The sequence below is a fragment of the Gouania willdenowi genome, chromosome 13 (assembly GCF_900634775.1).
Source record: "Gouania willdenowi chromosome 13, fGouWil2.1, whole genome shotgun sequence".
NCBI lineage: Eukaryota > Metazoa > Chordata > Actinopteri > Blenniiformes > Gobiesocidae > Gouania > Gouania willdenowi.
In genome coordinates this window covers 32,933,754-32,956,436 of record NC_041056.1, presented here as the reverse complement: position 1 = coordinate 32,956,436, position 22,683 = coordinate 32,933,754, and the positions used below count along the sequence as shown (strand labels likewise).

Genomic DNA, 22,683 nt, shown 5'->3' with positions numbered 1-22,683 from the left:
AATCTTAACTTACAGAAGGGGCCTAAATAGATGGTTTATACCCAGGGGCCAAAATGTGGTGCTACGTGCCTGAACTCATGATAGGTTTGTCCAGCTTGTTTTTATTTGTTTTGCCTCACAGTCAATAATTACACTGCAACCATGTAACTAAACTGAAGGGGAAGAAGCATTAGGCCATATGTTTCCATAATTAAAATGGTTAAAGGTATTGATATACCAGTACATACAGTCCTTATATCCAGTTAAGTTTGATAGATTTGAGTGATACACAATGGGTTGTTCAGGTTAGAGCTTTATTTTGAAGGGGCTTTGAGGAAGCACTCTCTTGTTTTCTTCAAAACCTCGTCTTAGCTGACAGCCGAAAGAAGTTAGACTCTGTACCTCGGTCCAGTGGTTCTTTTGGGTGAACTGGGACAAACTTGGCATAGCAATGATCTGCATTTTGTTAGTAGCCGGTCACGGCACCGTGTTAGAAACGCAAATCAAGGTGAGTCAGCCAAATCAACTGGATACTCAAGCTGTGCACCGGTGTAGTGAAAAATAATCCTACGCGTGAAAGCCTCCTACAGGCGCATGCGCACATGTATACGTACAATATTTTGCTACCTTAATTGTTCCTACTATTATAAACCCAAATTTTAACCTTAACCCGAACTGTCTACCGTAGGAAGCTTTCACGGTAAAACCTACCGTGAAAGTTTCCTACACCGGGTTAAATCACTGCGTCTGACATGGGTTAATGTCTCAATTATTTGTTTCCTCCTTTGTTTTCAAATCCCTCTCTAACCACTATTCAGGGAGGTTTTATCATCGAGGAGAGTCTTCCTTTTATTTAAATCCACCAATTGTTTTTCTCTCTCTCTCCCTCTCTCTCTCTCTCTCTCTCTCTCTCTCGGACTTTGGTCCTCTTTTTCTTGTGTGTCACGATTTTGTCAATGCAAAACAGTATCTTTATTGATTCGGTCACGTGTTTGTAAATTTACTGTAATAACACCAGATTGGCACATTATTTTTTAAGAGCAACTCTTAATCTTTCAGATATTTCTCTAATAAAACTTTTCAAACTCTTGAAGTGCGCAAGCGCGACCTGCGGAGGTCATAGGTCAAGAGGTATACAAATGTAAACATGTTTGTGTTATGCGCTTAGATTTTCGGCGGACTTTTTGTACAGTAAAGGTTGGCCTAATCTATCTGACATTTCAACCTATTACAAGTGAAACAGACTGCAGTTCAACACGCTTCATTGAATATTTGAGCTTTTATTAGGCTGGTGTCAGACCATGACACTCAATTTGTTTTTCTTGTTGTTGTTGTTGTGTACACTAGTTTAGTTAAAATCGCTACATCTCTGTTATCTGTGAACGGATTGGGCTAATCACTGCGGTCAACCGAGCCGTCAGCCAATTTTCTGTGCCTGTTTATAGACGGTTTTACGGTAATGCAGTCCGAGGACGGACTTCAAAATAAAAACAGAGACTTATGAAGGCAGTCTGCAATTTCACACGAATTCAATCAATCAGTCAGTCTGTTAATTGATTGATGAATTTATTAAGTGATTAGTTAAGTAATCAATTAAGCATTAGGAGTTAAATAATTGATTATTTACATTATTGATATTACCATTTTAATTCTGATCACAATGAAGCCTTCTGATGTGTAGTTTCAAAATAAAAGCACACCAAAGTTTCAAATATGAGACTTATTACATATGACTTTGGATTCATTTTTAAAGAAAACTACCAGTTTTTAGTCTAATTCCACATCAGCGTTGTAGTACACGGCTTATTACATATGATTTTGGATTCATTTTTAATTCATTCAGTGCCAGCCATTTTCAGAATGTCTACCCCCTTCACTGCCAGTTGTTTTTGAGCATTTTGACTGATTTTTAAAGACCCATAGAATACTTTGTACTTTGACTACCTGAGATCTGAAACAGATTCTGAAAGATTGAAGCCTCTACTTTCATCAGATTTTATTTGTTTGTTTCTGGCTTGTTTCGTTCTCCCGTAATCAACCGTTGAATAGAGCCAGTTTTTCGCAAATCTTCATTGTCAGAGAAAAAAGCTGAGAAAACAGCCTTTTTCTAACATCTGAACATTGTTTCCTTATATAAAAAAAAAAAAAAAAAAAAACACTGAGACAGGACTTTTGATGGCAAAATTATTATTTTGCTATCTGGGTCAGAGTTAAATTGATTTTTTACTGTATTTTGGCGTTCCTCCAAGTTTTTTCTCGTCATTCTGCACACACGCAACTTCCTCTTCCTCCTGGACATGCCGAGTGTCATTGCTTGCCCCGTTTTTTTTTTTTTTAATCGTTTTATCACACATGCAGTGGCCAAGTGGTGAATGTATTTTACAAAATCTTTATTTTTATGAGACAGTTCACTGCATCAGCTGTCAGCTCTCGATCCTCATCTCCACATAGCGTTTACCTGAATTTAAACAAGGAGAAGCGCTCTTTGTGACTATTTTTGTTCATAAATGACTGACAACTTTTTTTTAACAATCTGTGGAGGCAAATTTGATCATCCTGCCTATACAGTGAAGGAAAATGACTTTGTTTCGGTCATATCACCAGCTGCTGCGCTAAAAAGACACAGCCCACTGTCTCCAAATCCTAACTTGGTCAATCCCACACACGGGGGAGCAGGGAGGGGAGGGGCCATTTCTACGAGCATGAATCAATTTTGCTACAGACGTCTCGCAAAATGTGTTTCAAAACTCAAGCAGCGCAGATTCACATGAGAAAAATAATTTGTGCATCTGTAGCGGTAGATTCGAGTAGTTGTAACCGGTGAGTTGTGGTTGTAAACAATCATTTACGCAAGCAATTAAAAAAAAAAAAAAAACGTGAATAAATGTTGGATTACAAGTTTGCATCTGTAATTTTATGTGTAAATATCAGTCTAAACATTTTTTCTCATCATTTGTGACATTAAAATTTTTCACATGTATGTGGATTTTTTTAAACACAAGCTCACATCACATTCTACAAGCTCTCACATCACATTTAACAACTTCACATTACATTCTACAAGCTCTCACATTTTGCAATATATCTACCATAACCCACCCCCTGTCGATCACACAGATGTAACTTCCTCTTCCTCCCGACATGTAGCAATGACCGTTTTGGCTTGGTTAGTTGATGGTTTTATCTCACGATTGTAGCATTATCAAAAATCCACTCAGGTCCACACAGGTTCTGTGTTAGTATGTGGAGCTGTGAGCTGCTGGATACGTCACAATATCACTTCATAGCACCATAATCTTACTCGTTCCTGCTTCTCCCCCCAGCTAATGGTAGCATCAGTGGCTAATCTCTCATCTAAAGGTGCACTGCTGCCACCTTCAAGGCATCAGTTGGTTACTGCATCACATTACAGCTTAGATATTGATGAGGGCCCTCCGCTAGGGAGTTTTCTAGGAATCTCTTTGAAAAAAATGCAAATGATGAGTTATCTCGTCAATGGCACTGAGTGAGTTAAAGAAAACTGTCTGGTGAGACATGTCACTCATATTACTCATAGAACCGTGTTATGTAAATTACCTAAAGCTCTACTTCATAATATTTATTGAGATGTCTCACTATGGGATATTGTAGTTTCCGTATTGCAGACATGCTTATCGAGAGGAGACCAGCTGCAGGGCAGAAGTCTATACACATCCGGACAGTTAAACTGCCCGTGCTGAAACGTCCTGCATGTAAAAGCGGACAAACGTGAGGGGCGATGTTTAACTAGCCGCCGCCTAAATGTCCTGTACAGACACTCCCCTGAACAAAGCCCAGGATGTGGCAAGTCGAGTGTGTGCGCAGACCCTCAGGCGGCCGCAGATCCTGAGTCGTATGAGCCAAAATGATACCTCCACAACCCAGCGTGACAGGCGTTGCTTAGTAACAGGCTTACCCTTAACGGGATTAGCCCAGGAAACAAACAACTGAATGCTTCCCCTGAGGCTCCTTGTCATGTCCATATATGTGTGCACCACATGAACTGGACACAATACATGACGCTGCTGCTCAAATTGTGAGGCAGAAAAAGGCCAAAAGTTCAATGGGAGAACATGAGCCCACCACCTTCGGCACAAAGGCCGAGTTAAGCTTCAAAACAATCCTTGCATCACCCGTGAAGAGCTGAGCGCATGACTGGTGTACCGAGAGCGCATGGATGTCATTGACACGCTTAGCTGATGCCACAGCAAGTTACAGAACAGCTTTCAGAAAGGCAAACTTCAGGCTCGCCTCCTCCAGTGGTTCTCTCACTACGGTGCTGGACACCTTGAGGAGGAAGGAAGGGGTCCTGCCCGGACAGGCTCGCCTGACGCGCCTGCCACCAGCAGAGGCTTTTTGTGTTGAACACCGCGCTGTGCCGACATTAGCCTGGGGAGTCGACAGCCAGCCGGGCGTGGTTCCAGCTTCAGACAGCTCGAGCAGACCTGGTGCTTGTCTTTGTTGGAGATTTTATTCCCGCAATGATAGAGGCGAGTCCCAGCACATCCCATCTCCTCGGTGAGAAAAGCCCTGGCCTCCATTTCTGCGGTGACACAGTCATGTCCTGCGATTGGACCCGTGCTAGAATTGTCATGCGCAAATAGTCATACTGAGATTACAATTATATCTTATTTGTAATTCACATTAATATTGTGTATTAAGAAGTCTAATAATGTTATATAATATTTTAAATATTTCAGCAAGTTATTTGTCTGTGAAGTGCATTTTATGCCACACCTGTCTTTTTTATATATAGTGTTTCTATGATTTGTTGAAAGTCCCTGGGATATTTGGATTATTCATTGATTTTGTAAAATATCCCCGGACTATCCAGACGAGACATGAAAAGAGGACATATGGTTGTTGGTCACCCTACTGTCGTGCAAGGAAGAGTTAATTATCCTTGACTGACAAGCATTTTAATGTGGCCAGCCTTCGGCTCACCTGTGCTATAATCATGCTTTTTAATCAGCATCTTGAGGTGAATAGATTATTTCGACCAAGAAGAAAGTGCTCTCAAAGACGGATTTGATCAAATTTGTGAACAATATTTGTAAGAAATTGATCTTTTGTCTACGTAGAAGAAGTTTTAGATCTTTAGGTTCAGCTCATTAAAAAGGAGCAAAACCAAATTTGTTGCATTTGTATTTTTGTTTTGTGTAATAAGTGCTATTGAATCTTGGTGTTTCTCTTTTCTTTTTTTATTTCTCCTCAGTATGACGACTCGGGTCTATACAGCCATCTTACTGGTGTACCGAAGGCCCTTCTCCCTGGAACCAGAGGGAAGAAAATTCTTGACTTCTGGTGGGAAATAGTCAACATGTAAGTAAGACTGACACAAACATTAACAGGAATTTCAGATGATTTTACTGACAGACCAGTCACGGTAGATCCTCAGTGTTGAAATCTTTTATTATAAATATGTGTTGATTCACACTACCTGTACAAATCTCCAGAACGAGAATACATGCAGTGAAAAACCAATAGTCCCATTTTCTGTCATACTTTTAAATATTATAGATCATCACTGTTACAGAGAATATGGGCTGCTGGTCTTTGAGCTCTTGTAGTATTTTTCTTTGGTCAGTAATGACTGCAAAATTTTCCCACTGTTTCTAGTTTACTTTATTGGTACTTAATTACAAGGAAACACCTTAAATCATCCCACAGTGGGGAAATGTAATGTGTACAGCAGCAGAAGAATAGTAGCAATAAAAATGAATAACAAGAGTAGATATATAATAGGTAAAATAAATATTGAACACTTCACTATTGTTCTTAGTAAATATATTTCTAAAGGTGTTATTGACATGAAAACAAAGATGTTCAAAAAGTGTGTGAAACAACACAGGGAAAAAGTATTGGAACATGCTTAATGAATTTTATTTAATACTTCACACTCAAGTCTTTGTTGACAATAACAGCTTTAAGATGTCTCCTGTATGGAGAAACTAACTCAACTCAACTTTATTTATATAGCGCTAATTTCAACAATAGTGATTTCCTAGCACTCATCACACAATATACAAATTTTAAGAAAAATATCCAACAATTCCACACAAACAAGTATCAGCGACAGTGGGGAGAAAAACTCTCTTTTAACTGGAAGAAACCTCTTGCAAAACCAGGCTCAGACGTAGCAGCCATTTGCCTTGACTGGTTGGGATTATTGGACAGAAAGAGGAGAACAGAACAGGATAGAGAGAGAAAACATCAGAGTATCCAAAATTGAGCTGTGAACTACATATCAGGAACTGCCAACTCCAGCTTCAAGATACCTGAAACAGGAAAAAAAGAGAGAGAAGGGAGAACGAGGGAACCTTGTTATAGTTATATGGCTTACACATACTGTATGTAGTTAGGAATTATTAAAATATGTTTCAGATCAATTTTACCTGTTGGTTCTCTTAAAGCTGCAATATGTAAAATCCTTTCTCCGCTCCGTTTTCAAACCAAAACTGAAGCTTATCCTCCTTTACTGGTATATTTTGTGAATACTTCTAGCAACTTTTTTCTCAATAGAGACATAGTTACAAATTTATGGACTTTATCTTTTGTTAGTGGAGATTTTTCTGGTGTTTTAGAGACTCTGACATGAATGTACGTATCACTATAGTTACTGTCCGAAGCAGCGGCCGCTGCCGTCACCTCGTCTCCGCCACAAGCACACACAAAGGCTGCTGAGCGAACTGACAACCATCACTCCGCTTGCAGACTATAGAGTAATTCACCTTGAATAAGCTTATCTTGGTATACACACGTCTGTTATCACTCTCTCTCTGACACCAGTGTGTGTGTGGGGCGGACCCTGTACAGTCACAGGGATCCATGAGGGCACAAAGTGATCCGTTCCTCCTCAGTATGTTTGTGGCTTTAAACTGTTGATTCCCCACCTCTGTCTGCTTTTTTTCTTGATTTGCTGTGTAACTGTTGTGTCTAACGCTGTTATGGAGACTTTTGCTGGGACGTCATTACACGTTTACTACCAAGGGTACCTGACCACCCCTCGACTTCGGTCGAGCAGCCAATAGTAATAGCAAAAACACCTCATGGAGCACACGTGTTTGCAGAAAGATTCACTGTCCACGCAGAACACTTTGATTATTATATGCTCAAAGATGATTATGGACTTTTGACCAAATAATGCCAAAAACAGTTACATATTGCAGCTTTAAGGAGCATTTTACTTTGGCGCAAAAAAGAATAACTGTAAATGGAGAAAATGGCTGTCAACTTGATCGTAATTAGAGGTGCCCCGATCCGGTATTGATATTGGCTATCGGTCCGATATCAGTCAGAAAACGAATATCGGATTTTATCGGCTTACATCTAAAATCACCGATATAAGCTTTCTGATAAAATTTTCCGCTCCAGCACTTCTATCCATAGGTGACTGTGGTTCACACTCCAACAAATTAACCTACTGTTGCTGACTATTGTTATCTGTTTGAATAACATCACTTGATCAAGCCTTTTCTAACATTACACACTACAAAATAAGTAATAAAAGTATGTTGATAGTATGTTGATGATATGTGCTGATATTATATCGGATCAATATCGGTGTCGACCGATACGCAAGGCAGCAATATCGATATCATATCGGAAGTGAAAAAGTTGTATCCGGACATCCCTAATCGCAATTGAGTTGTAATTGAACATTGATAATTGAAGGCACAATTGTAATTTATAAATGTAATGCAGTAGCAAACACGAACAGCTGGTCGCAGTGTCGCTTCACCATTAACATTGTGAAGAAGAATTGCACAACACTGCTCAATCCACCGCTTTGTATCGAGAAAAAAGGGCACTGACCGTGGCGTTTTCTCATTGGCTTATCCAGCCAGTTTGTTTTCTAGGTGCATTACTACAAAAACAACAGTGTGCAACAGTATGCCCACCATGTTGTAAACAAAGCACTGAGCTGCTACGGGAAAGAGGAGGGTTGCTGCTTGATTTTATTTTCGTAAACCTTTGAATTTTATATCGCCGTTTTTTAATTTCCTAGTTCAGGGGTGCACAATACAACGATCACTATCTACCGGTAGATAGCGGAGGCATTTTGTGTCAATCGCGCACGTGGGCTGCAAGACCTCATAAATTAATGAGAACGGCACAGTCACATATACTAAAAATGAAATCCTAAAACTTCAACTTTTGACTTCAGGTTGAGGGGACGCTAGCGCACTAATCTTTTCATTTACAACCTCTAATACGTCAGAAGATGCAAGACTATTTAGGGAACACGTGGATATAAAGTTTATGAAGATGTGATTTAAAATGTGAAAGTTTTAGGCCAAAAATGCATTTTGGCTTAAAACTTATTTTGGAAACCATCTATTTTCACTTCAGGAGGCAGCTGTTCTCAGATGTCTATATGGTCACTAATGCAGACAAGTGAGTACCAGTTTTAGCCCATCACTGAAAGACTGATGATTTAACAACCTTTCCAGATTTATAAATTCAACCTGGCATCGCTTACTCTACGGTCCTTTTCAACCATTGTGCAGGTATAAGCATTATGAGCGCTGGGCTACAGCTAATGATTTTCCTATTGAAAATGTTGTAAATGATGGCAGCACAACATTGGAGGACTGCCTTGGGGCTGTGGCTGACCTTGAACTAGTCATAAGGAGTCGTAAACTGCAGGACGACATTATGGTGGTGCGGTGAATCTGACTTTTGTCTACATATATTTAGGAATGTAGTTTATAATTTTTGTTTTACAATGTCATTTTTTTTGTGTGTGTGATGTGGTTTTATTGTGTGGAAGCAGATTGCAGGAGATATGCTGTGTGAAGACCTGAACTTTGATATTGCTCAAGTCATTCGCTTCTTTAGGTCAAAGGTGAGTGTTTTTGCTTGATAGAAAGTGATAAAATGTGCACATGCTTGAGGTTTATACTAACCTTTGTAAGCATATAATACATCTACACCATTTTTTGTCATGTGGTGTTTAGCCACTCATGAGTCAAACATTTGCTTGAAAAGATGGGTAAGAATTTTACCATCTGGAGCAGAAGTGAATGTGTTTTCCAGTGATGGTGGTGTGATACTGAAGCTCTGATGCATGCTTTGAACACTTAATTACAATTCCATAAAACCACTGCTTCAAAGCATGCTTTGGTTGGAGAAAAAAAAATTGCATGACATACAAGTCTGAAGCAGCAACTGCGTCATTGCCTGAATGAATCACCTGACTGGCTCGTGGTCCAATCGGGTGATTCGATGTGAGGCGATTTGAATTTGAGCTATGCCAGCATCATTTATTACTTGTGAGTAAGTATTTTCCAATTGTGGAGAAGTCGATGAGTAAAAAATCTAACTGGTTCAATCCAATACCTGTCAAAAAATCTGTGCTCCCCATCCCACATAATCAACCCCTGCCATAGTTACATTTGTACAGCTGACCTATGCCATATATTCCCAGCACTCTCTATTCAATAACATAGTACAATCAATCTTTGTAAATAGGATAGGTTATGGATGCAAGCTCAGGCTTGATCACCTTATAGCTGGCCGTCTTTGATGAGGGTGTCAAAGGGTGTTAAAAAGGCTGAATCACCCCCTGATTCAATAGAACACCACTGATGATGCTTCCCAAAATTTACATCCTTCTTATGTCTACATGAGAAACCACTCTCATGCCGCTCTCAAATGGTAAATCTCATGTTCCTACCATCTTTTGGCACAAAGGACAATTCAACATCATATCCTGTGTTTGATTAATCTGATTCTGCATCAAATGTAAGAACACTATTTTCAAACAGCATGACCATATTGGCTTTACTTTCACCCTTCTTTTTAGTGTCAGTCATAATTGCGCAATGTAATGTTTTTTTTTTTCAAGAATAAAATGAGCCTTGCTGTCACAAAGATTGCACCACATACAGTGTTAACCTTTGATTAAGTCTCATGATCATTATTCAGGATTACTGGGAAAAACATGTAAACTTCCTACAATGTTCTAGATAATGTGTTTATCTATATATATGGCTGCAGCCTGGAGAGCTCGTCATATACTACGAACTGGAAGAAAGTGAGAAAACCAGCAGCAGGGGCATTGTGGAGGTGTGCCCTGACACTCACAGGTAGGGCCACTCAGTCACACTTTGCTCCAGAGGGTTGTGTTGTGTTTTATTTTGTGGGATCTTTCTGCATCAGGATTACACAGTTTTTGGAAAAACCCGTGGAAGGACGAACACCATCTCGACTAGCCACTGTGGTGTTTTACTGCATTCAGAGAGGCACATTATCCTACATAACAGACTACTTGAATTTGCCACCACATGCTAATGACAGAGGCTTCGGACGATTCTGGGTAAGTTGTGTTATGATCTATAAATGCTGACAAAGTCTGAACACCTAATCTTGTTGAAATGCTGTAGAACATCTAATGCATCTAAACCCATATATAAGTATTTATGATTCTGGCTGTCATATTCCACACAGTTGATGTTATGCAAGTATTTTATTGCTGAACTCTCAGAAGTGAATGAGAAATGTAATTTCTGGTATTGACCGTTACCTTTAATAACATCAATTGAATGTTCTACTTCCAAACTGTTGCTCATAACTCTCATTCAAATTCCTGTACAGTTTAATACCAAAGTCTTGACACCAATTTTTTGTAAATTATTCTCTTATAGGACTACCTTTATAACTACAGGTGCACATAACGTTTTGGATCTGGTACTCAGTTGAGCACCTTTGTTTTTTTTTTAGTGTTTACTTAAATTGATTTTTTTCTGTAACCCACCTTACAAGAGGAACAGAATAGAGGGATACTAAAATTGCAGCTTTTAAGCACTTACAACAGTAACTAGTAGAAAACTCTGAACATTGTTATACCACAGAATTATATTATCATAATCTTTATCACTTCCTCTGTTTTGAGGAAACAGTAGAAGATGTGACCGTACAAGGTCTACCTCTTTCTCTCTTCTTAAAGGTCCCATGTCATGCTATTTTTCACCCATCTCCATTTGTTCTAAGAACCCCAAAAAACCTAGTATTTGAGGTTATTTTTCCCAAACTCACCTGTTTTCCAGAGTTTTAGCCTCTGAAAAGTCAATTTCTGAGCAACTCTACACAAACAGGCTGATTTGCGTCCTACTTATGTATATTCATGAGTGGGCGTGTCTATAGAAGGGACACTGACTTCTTCCTCCCTGCATGCTGACGTAGGGCCAGAGGACGGCCCGCCCTCCTCCCACCCACTCCGTAGCCGAGCTCATGCTGCTTTATAAACACAAGACAGAGCGTGGGGGCTGGTATATACATAGACTGTAGAAAATACATACACAGCACTGTGCAAAGGATGCTGAAATGCTCACCTTTGTGGGTGTGTCTGTTTACATGTCAATCACAGCAGAGAGCTTCCTGAAGGAGCAGCTTCTCCAGCTCAGTGCCGCGTCAAAGTTGGATCGAGGTGTTTGGGCTTGCCCTCCAGTAAGAAAGGAGAAAATCACTCTCTAACTACTGTTTGAGAGAATCTATGAAAAAAACACTTTGGGAATGTGTATGAAGCCTAAATAGCACTTTTATGATGGTTAAAGCACATAATAGTTGATTTAGCGTAACACGGGCCCTTTAAGCCTGGGATTAACTGTTTTGTTTTGCTTTCAGTACTTTCTGGTGCACTCTACTATTAGTTTGCTACTCAATGTATGACTCATGATTTTATTACCTGTTGTTTTTCAGGTGGGATACACTACAGTTTTAAGACCTATATATTAATTATTGGAGATTCAACAACCCCAAAACAGCCAGCTCTCTTAGCTCAGAAGTGCTCTTCTTATTTTTGTATCTTAAATTAAAGCTGCAATAAGTAAGTTTTTTGGCTTCTTTTGGGCAAAAATCCATTATTGCCTTTGAGCATGTTGTAATTCAAAATGTTCTGAGTGGGCAGTACACTTTTACATCTTATCTTGCCCTGTATTAGAGGTTTAGAAATTCAGGAGCATGACACAACTTTTCAATCAGTCGGAGATCTTTTATCAAACCAAGTGCTCCATGAGCTGTTTTGGGGTGTTACTATTGGCTGCCCGACTAAAGTTGATACGCGTTCACGTCCTCTGTAGTGAAGTGCAATGGCAGACATTCCAGAAGGAGATGTCTCCATGGGTACAAATGGTTACACAACTCTCCAATAACAAAAGATAAAGGCCTTATGTTTGTCACTAGTTTTTTATTAAGAAAAAAGTCGATAAGAGCTCCACATTTCTGTGCATTCACGAGTATACCAGTAAGGGACAATAGGTTTTCACACAGTGAGGGGAGGTTAAGCGTTGTTATTTCTATACAAGTTTTACGATTCTACATACTGAACCTTTAATATTGATAAATTCATCTGTAAAACAAACCAAAACAAAAACAATAATTTTTATAAAGTTAACATTAAAATGTGTCCACTGTTCTTCATTTTAACTTACATCAGTACTTACTGCCTGACTACATCACTTTCTCATCTATCCCTTCTTTCTGCTGCACAGAGCATGAAACAGCTGTGTCTATAGCCCCTCCCCTCTTCACTCCTCATTGGAGAACCGTGCATATTAGAGCTGACTCTTTCCCTTCTATGTTCTCCAAAGCTTTTTTCCCTTTCCCCAAATCTTAGGTGGACAAACGTGCATTCCACCTTCTGATCTTGTGGGCACCATTTATGTGCACCCCTATTTAGGGGTCCAAGCCCATGGGGCCTGGGAACAAGCGGCGCTAGGAACCCTATTGTAATCGCTGAGATTTTTATTATTATGTTTCCCCCGGTAAAAGTGGTGCTGCAGGCTAAACCATGCAAGGAAGGATAGAGTACCCTTTGGAGGGTGGGTCCACTCACATATGTCCGCCAGCAGGTGGCGCTATAACCAAGGTCAACACGTTTTGGCCTATAACTCCCACACTGTATGTTGCACATTCAAAAACTTTATATCCACAGACTCCCTGAATAGCACTGAATCAGCTGGGCTAGGCCACGCCCATTTCCGCCTAACTTTTGTTGGAGCAAATTGCGAAAAATGGAAAACCTACTTTTTCGAACTTTTGTCCAATCAGCATGAAACTTGGCACGTAGAGTCTTCAGTTGATCCTGATCTGAAGTTCAGCAAAGAATTTTGTTCGGGCAAAATATGTGCAAATTGGGGTATGTGCCAAATTTTAATAATGTAGGCCACTAGGGGGCGCTGCAAATATGTGATATTTATATCTCTTAAATGGCAGGACCGATTTTTACCGAATGTGGTGGGTATAACCTTGGGTTGCTCCTGAGGCCATATCTCAAAGCTATTTGCGATTGGTCACAGTGGGCGTGGCTTATTACCAGTGTAATAAGCAGTGTACTTCCTGTTTACAAGTGGCGCTACATATTTTTGCGGGATGCCGTGCCAAACACGGTTAAACAGTAGAAGAAGAAACATTGTCAGCGTGTTTCTGTTTACATCACGTGCGCCAATCATGGCGAGTCAATGCGAGAATAGGACGTGCTTCTCAGAGTGGAAATACCGCATTATTTTTGTCTCCAAAAGATGTATCAGTGAAGCTAAACTAATGCTGCGGCTGGATTTTAACGGACTGTGACTGTTATCCAGGGACAGATCAGCAAAGCTATTGCACGGTATGTTGTTGTAAATATGCAGCCTGTCGCTGCTGCTGAGTCACTGGTAACAGCACAGCTCATTAACCTGATATGTTTAGCATTGTGTAGCTGAGAAAAATGCTGTGAATTAGTTTTTCCACATTTATTTTTACAAGCATTTTCAACAGCAGAAAGTGCACCTATAATATGCACAATTTACTTTACATTACTGTGCTGAGGCTGAAAAATAATTGTTTTAATTTTGGAGCAGCTGTTTTGTGCTTTATATGCACATCATTTATGGTTGTTTTATAGCAGTTGATCAACGGTGGATTATTATATTATTACAGCACTGATATGAAGCTGTATGAACACAAATGACCCAAAATAAATAATAATAAAGTTACTTTTTCTAGTAACGCATTACTTTTTTTCAGTAACTAGCACAACACTGCTTATTACAACATAAAATATAAATAAAGAAAACAATTTTCAGCTGAGTTACTATGTTGAGGGCTGTGAAATTTACAGGGTAGATATAGAAGACCACCCAGACCAAAAATTGCGCCACTAAGTGGCGCTATAATTGCAAACACATTTTGGCCTCTAACTTTCACATTTTAAATCACAGCTTCATAAAATTAATATCCACGTATTCCCTACATAGAGTCACATCTTCTGACATAGGCCACGCCCACTCCCACGGCATATTGCTCTTTGTAAGTCACGACATAACAACAAAAACCTTTGTCGAACTCCTCCTTAGGGTTTTGTCCAATCAGCATGAAACTTGTCACATAGAAGTCTTCAGTTGGACCTGATCTAAAGTTTAGCAAATAATTTTGTTCAGTTAAAATATGTGTTAATTTTTACTGAGTAAAATTTTCTAGTGAGCTATAAAAATGCAGAACTGTTGCATATCACAGTCAAAATAAATGCTAACAACACCAAATCTGAGATCCTGGGTTGACATGTGACTGTGGGGGTATGAGCCAAATTTGAATAATTTAGGCCACTAGGGGGCACTGCAAATATTGGCAATTTGTATTTTTTAAATGGCAAGACTGATTTTTACCAAATTTAGTGGGTATGACCTTGGATCGCTGCTGAGGCCATATCTTGAAGTCATTCGCAATTGGACAAAGTGGGCGTGGCTTATTACAACATAAACAGTAAACATTTATTTCCGCTCAAGTATTATGTTGAGGGCTGTGAATTTTACAGGGTACATATTGAAGAGCACGTAGACCACCCATACCAAAAAGTGCATCACTAGGGGGAGCTATAATGGGTGCAAAAGCGTTTTGGCCAACTTTCACATCTTCATAAACGTTATATCCACGTGTTCACTGCAAATGGCACGTTGGTCTGTGTCCTGATGCTCGCCCCAAGCCCGTCATCCTTCGTGTCACACATCCATGGGCTCCATAATGCCTCGGGGCAGAGTCACGCGGGAAGGCTTGGCCCCCTTTCATTACTGCTTGCAGGTCTAGTTGTATTTATAACTGCAAAGCATGCAGTAGAAAATTACATCATTACAGTGTGGTGGCAAAATTGATTAATTATGTATACTCCCATGATACAGCTTCTCTAAATGAATGTCAGTTGGCCCCAGTTTAATCTCGAAGGCCAGAGCACGTCCAAACCCTCCCCAGACATCACACACACACACACATCATATACACATACACACACACATACATCATATACACATACACACACACACATACATCATATACACATACACACACATCATATACACACACTCATCCACACACACACACACACACACACACACACACACACACACACACACATACACACACACACACACACACACACACACTCATACTCATCCCCACACACACACACACACACACGCGCACACACACGCACACACATCTAACTTTCACTGACCCCCCCCCCCCGGTCCCTTCTTTTGTTGTCTGTGGAAGGAGGAAGGTGGGTGGGACGGTGGGGTATAAATGTGTGGGAAAAGTAACTTTTGGCCTCTTCTTCTTCTCCTGCTCATCGCGCCCTCTCTCCTGGCCAGGAGAGACCAATGCTTCGTCCATCCCACTTTGTACCTTTTCATTTAGTTTAGATTAAATCATTTTTTATTACTTCATCATCTCTCCTGTCTGGTCTTCATCATTTATCACCACAGAGTGTGTTTCCAAGTCAAAGATGAGGTAACCGTAAATTTCACCGTAACAATTGGCGTCACGAACAGGATTCATCTTCTGCTCTGAGGGGCTTCGGCCGCGGACCGGTACCCGGAGAGCGGACGCGCTTAAAACCCCAAAGCCAGCTTTTAATGGTATGGGACTCCGGGTCTGCCCCGCGGTGGTCTGCCTCTCGGACAGAGACTGGATCACGAACCATCGGCTGATCCTCAAACACCAATTCGGACTACGAAGGTAAAGCTGCCTTTAAATATATATATATATATATTTATATATTAACTCTGTGTTGATAGACCGATAACCAGTCGAGTATTGTAAAGACTGTAATGAGAAAGGCTCAAATGGTTGAAGTTCTTTGCTTTTTAATACTATAAGTTCTCTATATTTTTCTTCGGGCTCCGGTTATTTTTGTTCAGGCATCTAGGACGGCTAGTCATTATTTACTTTGATTTTGTTCAGGCACCTCCACGGACAGCCTGTGAGGTCCTGACCATAGAATAGACAGGCAACCAAAGTTTCCGAAACACCCCGGTGCCATATACCGAGTTCACCTCTGCACTGAGACCAAAATGGATTAAAATCCCAAACCTAACCTAATCCAATAAACGGTAGTGAAGACTACAGGGAGTAAAACACTAATAATGGGGATCAAACAGACTGATGAAGATATCAGTGAGATATTATTGGATAAGTTAGTACTATTTATAGAAAATGAGTTCCTAAATATGATGAAAAAATCCAATAAACAAATAGTATATGCAATGCGCATATACATTCTCGGTATGATGTGAACTCGGATCATGAAACCGGCAAGCTTTCGGTGAGTTTTACCTTTTGTTTTAATTTTTTTAATTTTAATTTTTAATTTTTAATCAGATTTCTCCCTTGTTGTTTGACTTTAATGCTTTCATTTCGGACGTTTACACACACACGCACACGCACACGCACACGCACACACACACACACACACACACACACACACACAAAAGACAGAGCCTCCGTAGCCATAGTGTGAACAGATGTCTCTTCCGTGGGGGGGGGATGGCCTGTATCTCCTTTTGCCCCTTTTGTTTTAATGCAAACAGTTCCTTTTGGTGTAGGGGGAAAGGGGAGGGGGAGACTGCAGGAATATCATTACACACAGAGAAATGATTTACACAGACACACATTGACTCTATCCAGGCGTAGTGCCCCTCATTGGCCAGTTTAGTGAAAGGTCACATGATTAGACACTACATACTTGTAATACGGTCTGTTATTAATACATAGATTGCCAAAACTAACGATGTTGTGGCTTCTCGCCTTTCCCTCTGCCTGCAGAATAGTGCAAAGCCATTGCAACACTCAAACAAACACACAGATGAATACATTATTTCATTTTATTTTATTTTAATATTACTGTTATCATCATTATCATTTTTTTTATTATTTTATTGTTTCTGTTGGCTTTGCGGTTGTCCCTGAAGAAATGATATCTTCAATGAAAGCTCTTAATGAATGAAATCACCTCCAACTCTTATGCTAATGAAATGTCAACATCATACAAAGGACCAAGCTTCTACCAAGAACTCAACTCTCCCATTCAGCAAAGCAATGCTGCAACAAAATGACTCGCTCAGTCCCAAGTCAACTCTTCATCGTCTATGGAATGGGCCGCATGCCAGTGCTGGGATTAACACATCCTGCCCATCATCAAAGACTGAGAACCTGTGGGCATCGGAGTTGGTTGAACACTCCCCCACCAATGAGTTGAGGGTTGAACACCACGATTGCTGCCTGAATGATGGGCAACCACTGCAGACTGGTCACACGTCTGCTGGAACATCTTCACCAAAAAGACACTGTTTCAAAAGCCACGAGGATACCAAGCCAGAAGAAGTCCACCACAGCCTTTGGTGGTAGTGCTATATCACTTTAGCCTTGAACTTTGGCATAGGGAGGGGACAACTAGCAAATAGCCAACAAGCTTCTCCTTCGATAAGACAATACTAACCCCTCTATTTTCTGACTGTACGCTAGATTATTTTGTTTTCATTTATTCTCTCACACGCTTTGAGATATACTTAGAAGAAGGTGAGCTTTAAGCAGACAGACCAGACGTATAGTCACACACTCACGTTCATAACTATGAGCTGAAACACAGAACCACCATAACTTCACACAGAAAACACATTTATTTGCACTGCTTTTGCCTTTATGAGAAAGACAAACAAAAGGGAGGAAAATAGTTACTAATGGTTTTGTTTTTGTTTGCTTTTCTTTCCTTTTATTTTCTTGTTGAGGGGAGGCCCCCACAATGCAAGATATGGTTACATCCGTTGAAGAAAGAGCCCTCTGTTGCCTCAGCTTTTGGAGCTGAAGTTTTTATTTTTTATTCTTTTATTGGCCATGATTTTTTTGAGCTCACACATTTTTTTCTTCTTTGTTATTTCTGAACGATTCTTCTTTTACTCCTTTGTTTTTACTCAATTTCAGGAAAATTGAGACAGACATTGAGGACTGCAGCCTCAACCAAGTTTACATTTTGACATTTTTGACCGATACCCTCGTAAACAATCTGTACCTTACCCTTTTGAAGCTGCATGCGACAGACAGCCTAGTTCAACATTCATCGTTGTCATTTTGCGCGCCTCCTCCATACCGCGTCGGACTGTCTTGCCGGCCCGAAGCCACTCGACAGCAGGGGAGGTACCAAATTTTTCTACCAAATTTTTCCCGAGAAAACTGTCCCATTAGTTGCTATGAGTACTATTGTCTCTGCAGTACTGTGCGGTTGAAATTTGGGTGTTCCAGTCCGCGGGTCTGTTCTTTATCGGTTACGTGCTCTGGCAGATATCTGGTGTGTATGGAACTCTGGCTTTGTTTCTGATGTTGTTTTGTTGACGTTTTGGGAATATTAGCTGTTGAGGGGTGTGTTTATCTCCGGCGTGTTGGCTATTTGTTCTTTTTAAGAGCATTACTGATATTAGCTGTTGAGGGGTGTGTTTAATTCCGGCGTGTTGGCTATTTGTTCTTTTAAAGAGCATTACTGATATTAGCTGTTGAGGGGTATGTTTGTCTCCGGCGGGTCGGCGTATTTGTTTTTTTTAAGAGCATCTACTGATTTTAGCTGTTGAGAGAGCGCAGGCGTTGTTTCCTTAAAAGGTAGCGGCTGTATGGTGTGTGTGGGTGTGCTTGTCTCTAGCCTACGGCTATTGAGAGGTCTCCCCGCGTATCGGGAAGGAGTATTTAATAGAAGGGATTATTGTTTTATTTTATTTCTTCCTTCTCGGTGACTCGGGTGGAGAGGTTTGTGGTTTACCGCTCGGCGGTCTGTCTGATCAGCAGTTATTGAGATATTGTCGGAGCGCGTAAGATGGGTAAAGTACATAGCGTGGTACCGGCTAGAGATGCTGTGGACTGGGACGCCCCGTTAATACAACAAATGAAAACTAAATATGGACCAAAATCATGCGTTAAACTTGAGGTTTGGGTCGGGTCTTTTGGCTTCCCGTCTCGAGAATCATTAAGTGAGTGACAACTGGGCCATTTAGTTTACCAGGTTTTAAAGGTTATTTTTTCTGGGTGTTTAAAAACACCAAACGACATTTTTAATATATAATACCACTTTCAGTGGAATGACTGGCTTTGACCTTGACTGACCTTACTGTTCATGTTCAGTGTCCATGTTTTTTGTTGTTGTTGTATGTGTATACTCGTTGTGTACACTTGTCTATGTCTTCGTCGTAGTTGTTGTTATTGTGTTGTTTTTTACTCAAAGGAGACGAATCAAATCCAACTAAAGGAAAGGGATATTTTAAATGATTCATTTAAGTCTTAATGTTTTCCTCTCTTTCTGTTTCTGAGTGTTTCCGAACAGACAATGCCACCGCCTTTTCGACTCCGATCCTGCCTCCTTCAGCCGTCATGCCTGGTCACTGCTTCTTTGATGAAGGATGAGAATTAAAGGGAAGTATTGTCCATAACTATAACTGGGAAGCAAAGGGGAAATAGATTGAAATAGACACGTGACAATATGACATATTGTGGATGTTCTAACATAATATCTATTCCAGAGACTACAGAGACTTCCAATCCAACTGCAAAAGTGGGGACAGATCTTCAAATTTCCAAAAGGAGCGTACAGTTGACCCTGGCTTTGACCTTTTAAGGCTGAGGAGGAGGAGGTCGAGGAGGCTGGAGGGCACAAAGGCAGGCGGACACAAGAGAGAGGAAAACGGAGACACATCCAAAATGATCAGATAAGTGATTTTCCAATGATATTTATCATATGGTTTTAAGAATCCAAATGCATTCTTCTACGTCCCTCTGATTTTGATAAATCATAGGAAAATGATATACCTCAAAACCCTCCAACCATTTTCTTCCCCCACCAGCATTTAGCGTGCAAGACACTTTCACTGGGTTTAGACACTTTTAAGAGTAAAATAAAAGTTCTCAACATTGGGTTGGTGGCCCAATCTGGGTCGCCTGAGATTTAAAGAGGGTCCTCCTGAAATTCTTAATAATTGATAGATATAAATGAGACAGTTTAAAGTTAAGTAACTTCCGAGCATTTAAGGAAGCTCTCCAAACCGTGCTATGGCTTGTCACTCCTACGAATGGGATAAATGCAGAGAGCAAAAGACAATATGATTGTTTGACTCAACTTAACTTTAATTCTGTCTAACCTTAAAAGGGCCAATAATCTTGCTTAACTCTGGTTCAGACACAGAATAGGAGACACTTTTGCCACCAATTTAGAAACGAATGAACTGACAAATTCAGCTCTATAAAAAACTAGGTTATGTTATTAGGTGTGGAGTGTTAACATTATTTAGAATAAATAAAGGATAGAATAAGATTTCTCCTTCATAAATAAGAGATAGCAAAGAAAAAAATAAAACCCGATACAAACAATTTAAATAAATAACATTTATTTATTTGGTTAAACTTATTTGGCTTTCTCACATCTCCATGTCTCCCAATTGTATGCATTCATCTTGAGAAGACATGTAGTCACGCTCCACACTTTCCGTCTGACTTGCATGTCCTTCTCTGTCCGAACTCTCCGCCTTTGTCACTCCAGCCGATCGCCGCAGATGGCAGGCCTCAGACTGCCACCAGGTAGGTGGGATTTGGTATGGTCCCGATTCAAAACCTTGTTTACCAACTGCTCTTTTTCCTGCTTATGCAAAATTGACACACGGTCAGGCCCATGTGTCAAAGGGTGGTATGACATCTGCAATTCAGACAGTGTGGTACACAAAGGGATTTTCCTCTTTTGCAGCCGAGTTTTGTCAGAAATGTATGATCTGTGCTAAAAACAATCCAGGTAGAAAGAAGCCATTAACTAGCTAGACAGCTCACCCACCGCCATCCATGCCTAAGCACTGTTTGATCATCATAGACATGTTTTCCAAATGGATTGAGGCCTTTCCAACCAAACATCAGACAGCCACGGCAGTAGCCAAAGCACTGCTAACAGACATCATTCCTAGGTGGGGCATTCCATACAAAATTTCTTCTGATAACGGCACACATTTTGTCAGCCAGGTGATAACAGAGTTAGGGCTGAGATTAGACATGGATCTTAGAAAACACTGCAGCTATCACCCTGAGTCCGCTGGGGCCGTAGAAAGAGCTAACGGTACTCTGAAAAACAGGTTAAACAAGTGCATGGAGGACTGAACTGGATCAAAGCTTTACCGCTTGTCCTCCTTCAGATGAGACAACAGGTCCATCCGAAATCTAAACATTCACCCTTTGAAATCCTTTTTGGGCGGCCACCCAATGTGGGTCTATCCCCCTCTGTTTCGTCCTGGGCTGAGACAGCTCTCCAGACGACAGTTTGATAAAATACTGTGCACAACTGTCCACGATTCTTACTCTCAACAGGTCCAGAGTACGAGCGGCCCTCCCACTGACTACCACCGAGAACCTCCATGACATTCTTCCAGGTGACTTTGTGATCATGCACAACGCGAGACGGCTGTGAAGGTCGCAGAGCGAGCCACATGGATTCACGCATCACACTGCAGGAAGGTGCCAACACCAGCCGAACCTGCCCTCGAGACGACTGGCCTAGCGGAGGCACAGCCGACATCACAACCGATCGAGGAACCGCTGTAAAGAGGCACACATCCAGGAGCAGTGCCTTGACGAGCCTTTTGTTTGCCTTGAAGGTTGCAAACGAAAGGAAAAGACCTCGGGGAGTCACAGAGCTGACTCTGGATACGAGGCATATGGCCTGTTGAAATATCAGAAATCCTGCTTTGAGGACGTCGTGGGAGAAATACCGATCGCAAGCCTTTCCCGGTCACCATTGTTTGTCCAATGGACTACGAGGGGTTGAGCCAAAGTTACACTAACTTTGTTTAATTAAGTTTTATGAGTTTGGACTGTGCTTTGCTAAGGTTAAACATTTTACTAATTAATTTTGCTTTTTTTTGTGTTGGACTTTGTCCAAAAAGGGTGGATTGTGGTGGCAAAATTGATTAATTATGTATACTCCCATGATACAGCTTCTCTAAATGAATGTCAGTTGGCCCCAGTTTAATCTCGAAGGCCAGAGCACGTCCAAACCCTCCCCAGACATCACACACACACACACATCATATACACATACACACACACATACATCATATACACATACACACACACACATACATCATATACACATACACACACATCATATACACACACTCATCCACACACACACACACACACACACACACACACACACACACACACATACACACACACACACACACACACACACACTCATACTCATCCCCACACACACACACACACACACGCGCACACACACGCACACACATCTAACTTTCACTGACCCCCCCCCCGGTCCCTTCTTTTGTTGTCTGTGGAAGGAGGAAGGTGGGTGGGACGGTGGGGTATAAATGTGTGGGAAAAGTAACTTTTGGCCTC

At 40.8% G+C, this 22,683-nt stretch overlaps 1 protein-coding gene across 6 annotated transcripts in view; it reads left to right on the top strand.

The window, feature by feature from the left end:
• Positions 1 to 275: 275 nt before the first annotated feature.
• Positions 276 to 22,683, top strand: part of gkup (glucuronokinase with putative uridyl pyrophosphorylase) — a 106,781-nt gene continuing 84,373 nt past the window's right edge. For 3 of the 6 annotated variants that reach the window (XR_003675320.1, XM_028463773.1, XM_028463770.1), the window contains exons 1-7: positions 277 to 487; positions 5,213 to 5,319; positions 8,350 to 8,394; positions 8,508 to 8,661; positions 8,774 to 8,845; positions 10,000 to 10,088; positions 10,162 to 10,318. Coding sequence is in view for 5 of the 6 variants with exons in the window: in XM_028463773.1 (XP_028319574.1) it covers positions 431 to 487; positions 5,213 to 5,319; positions 8,350 to 8,394; positions 8,508 to 8,661; positions 8,774 to 8,845; positions 10,000 to 10,088; positions 10,162 to 10,318 (681 nt within the window). In the remaining variant the exon portion in view is untranslated. Of the gene's footprint in view, positions 488 to 5,212; positions 5,320 to 8,349; positions 8,662 to 8,773; positions 8,846 to 9,999; positions 10,089 to 10,161; positions 10,319 to 22,683 lie in introns of those variants that run through there. The other 3 variants (XM_028463771.1, XM_028463772.1, XM_028463774.1) reach the window with 3 other exon arrangements.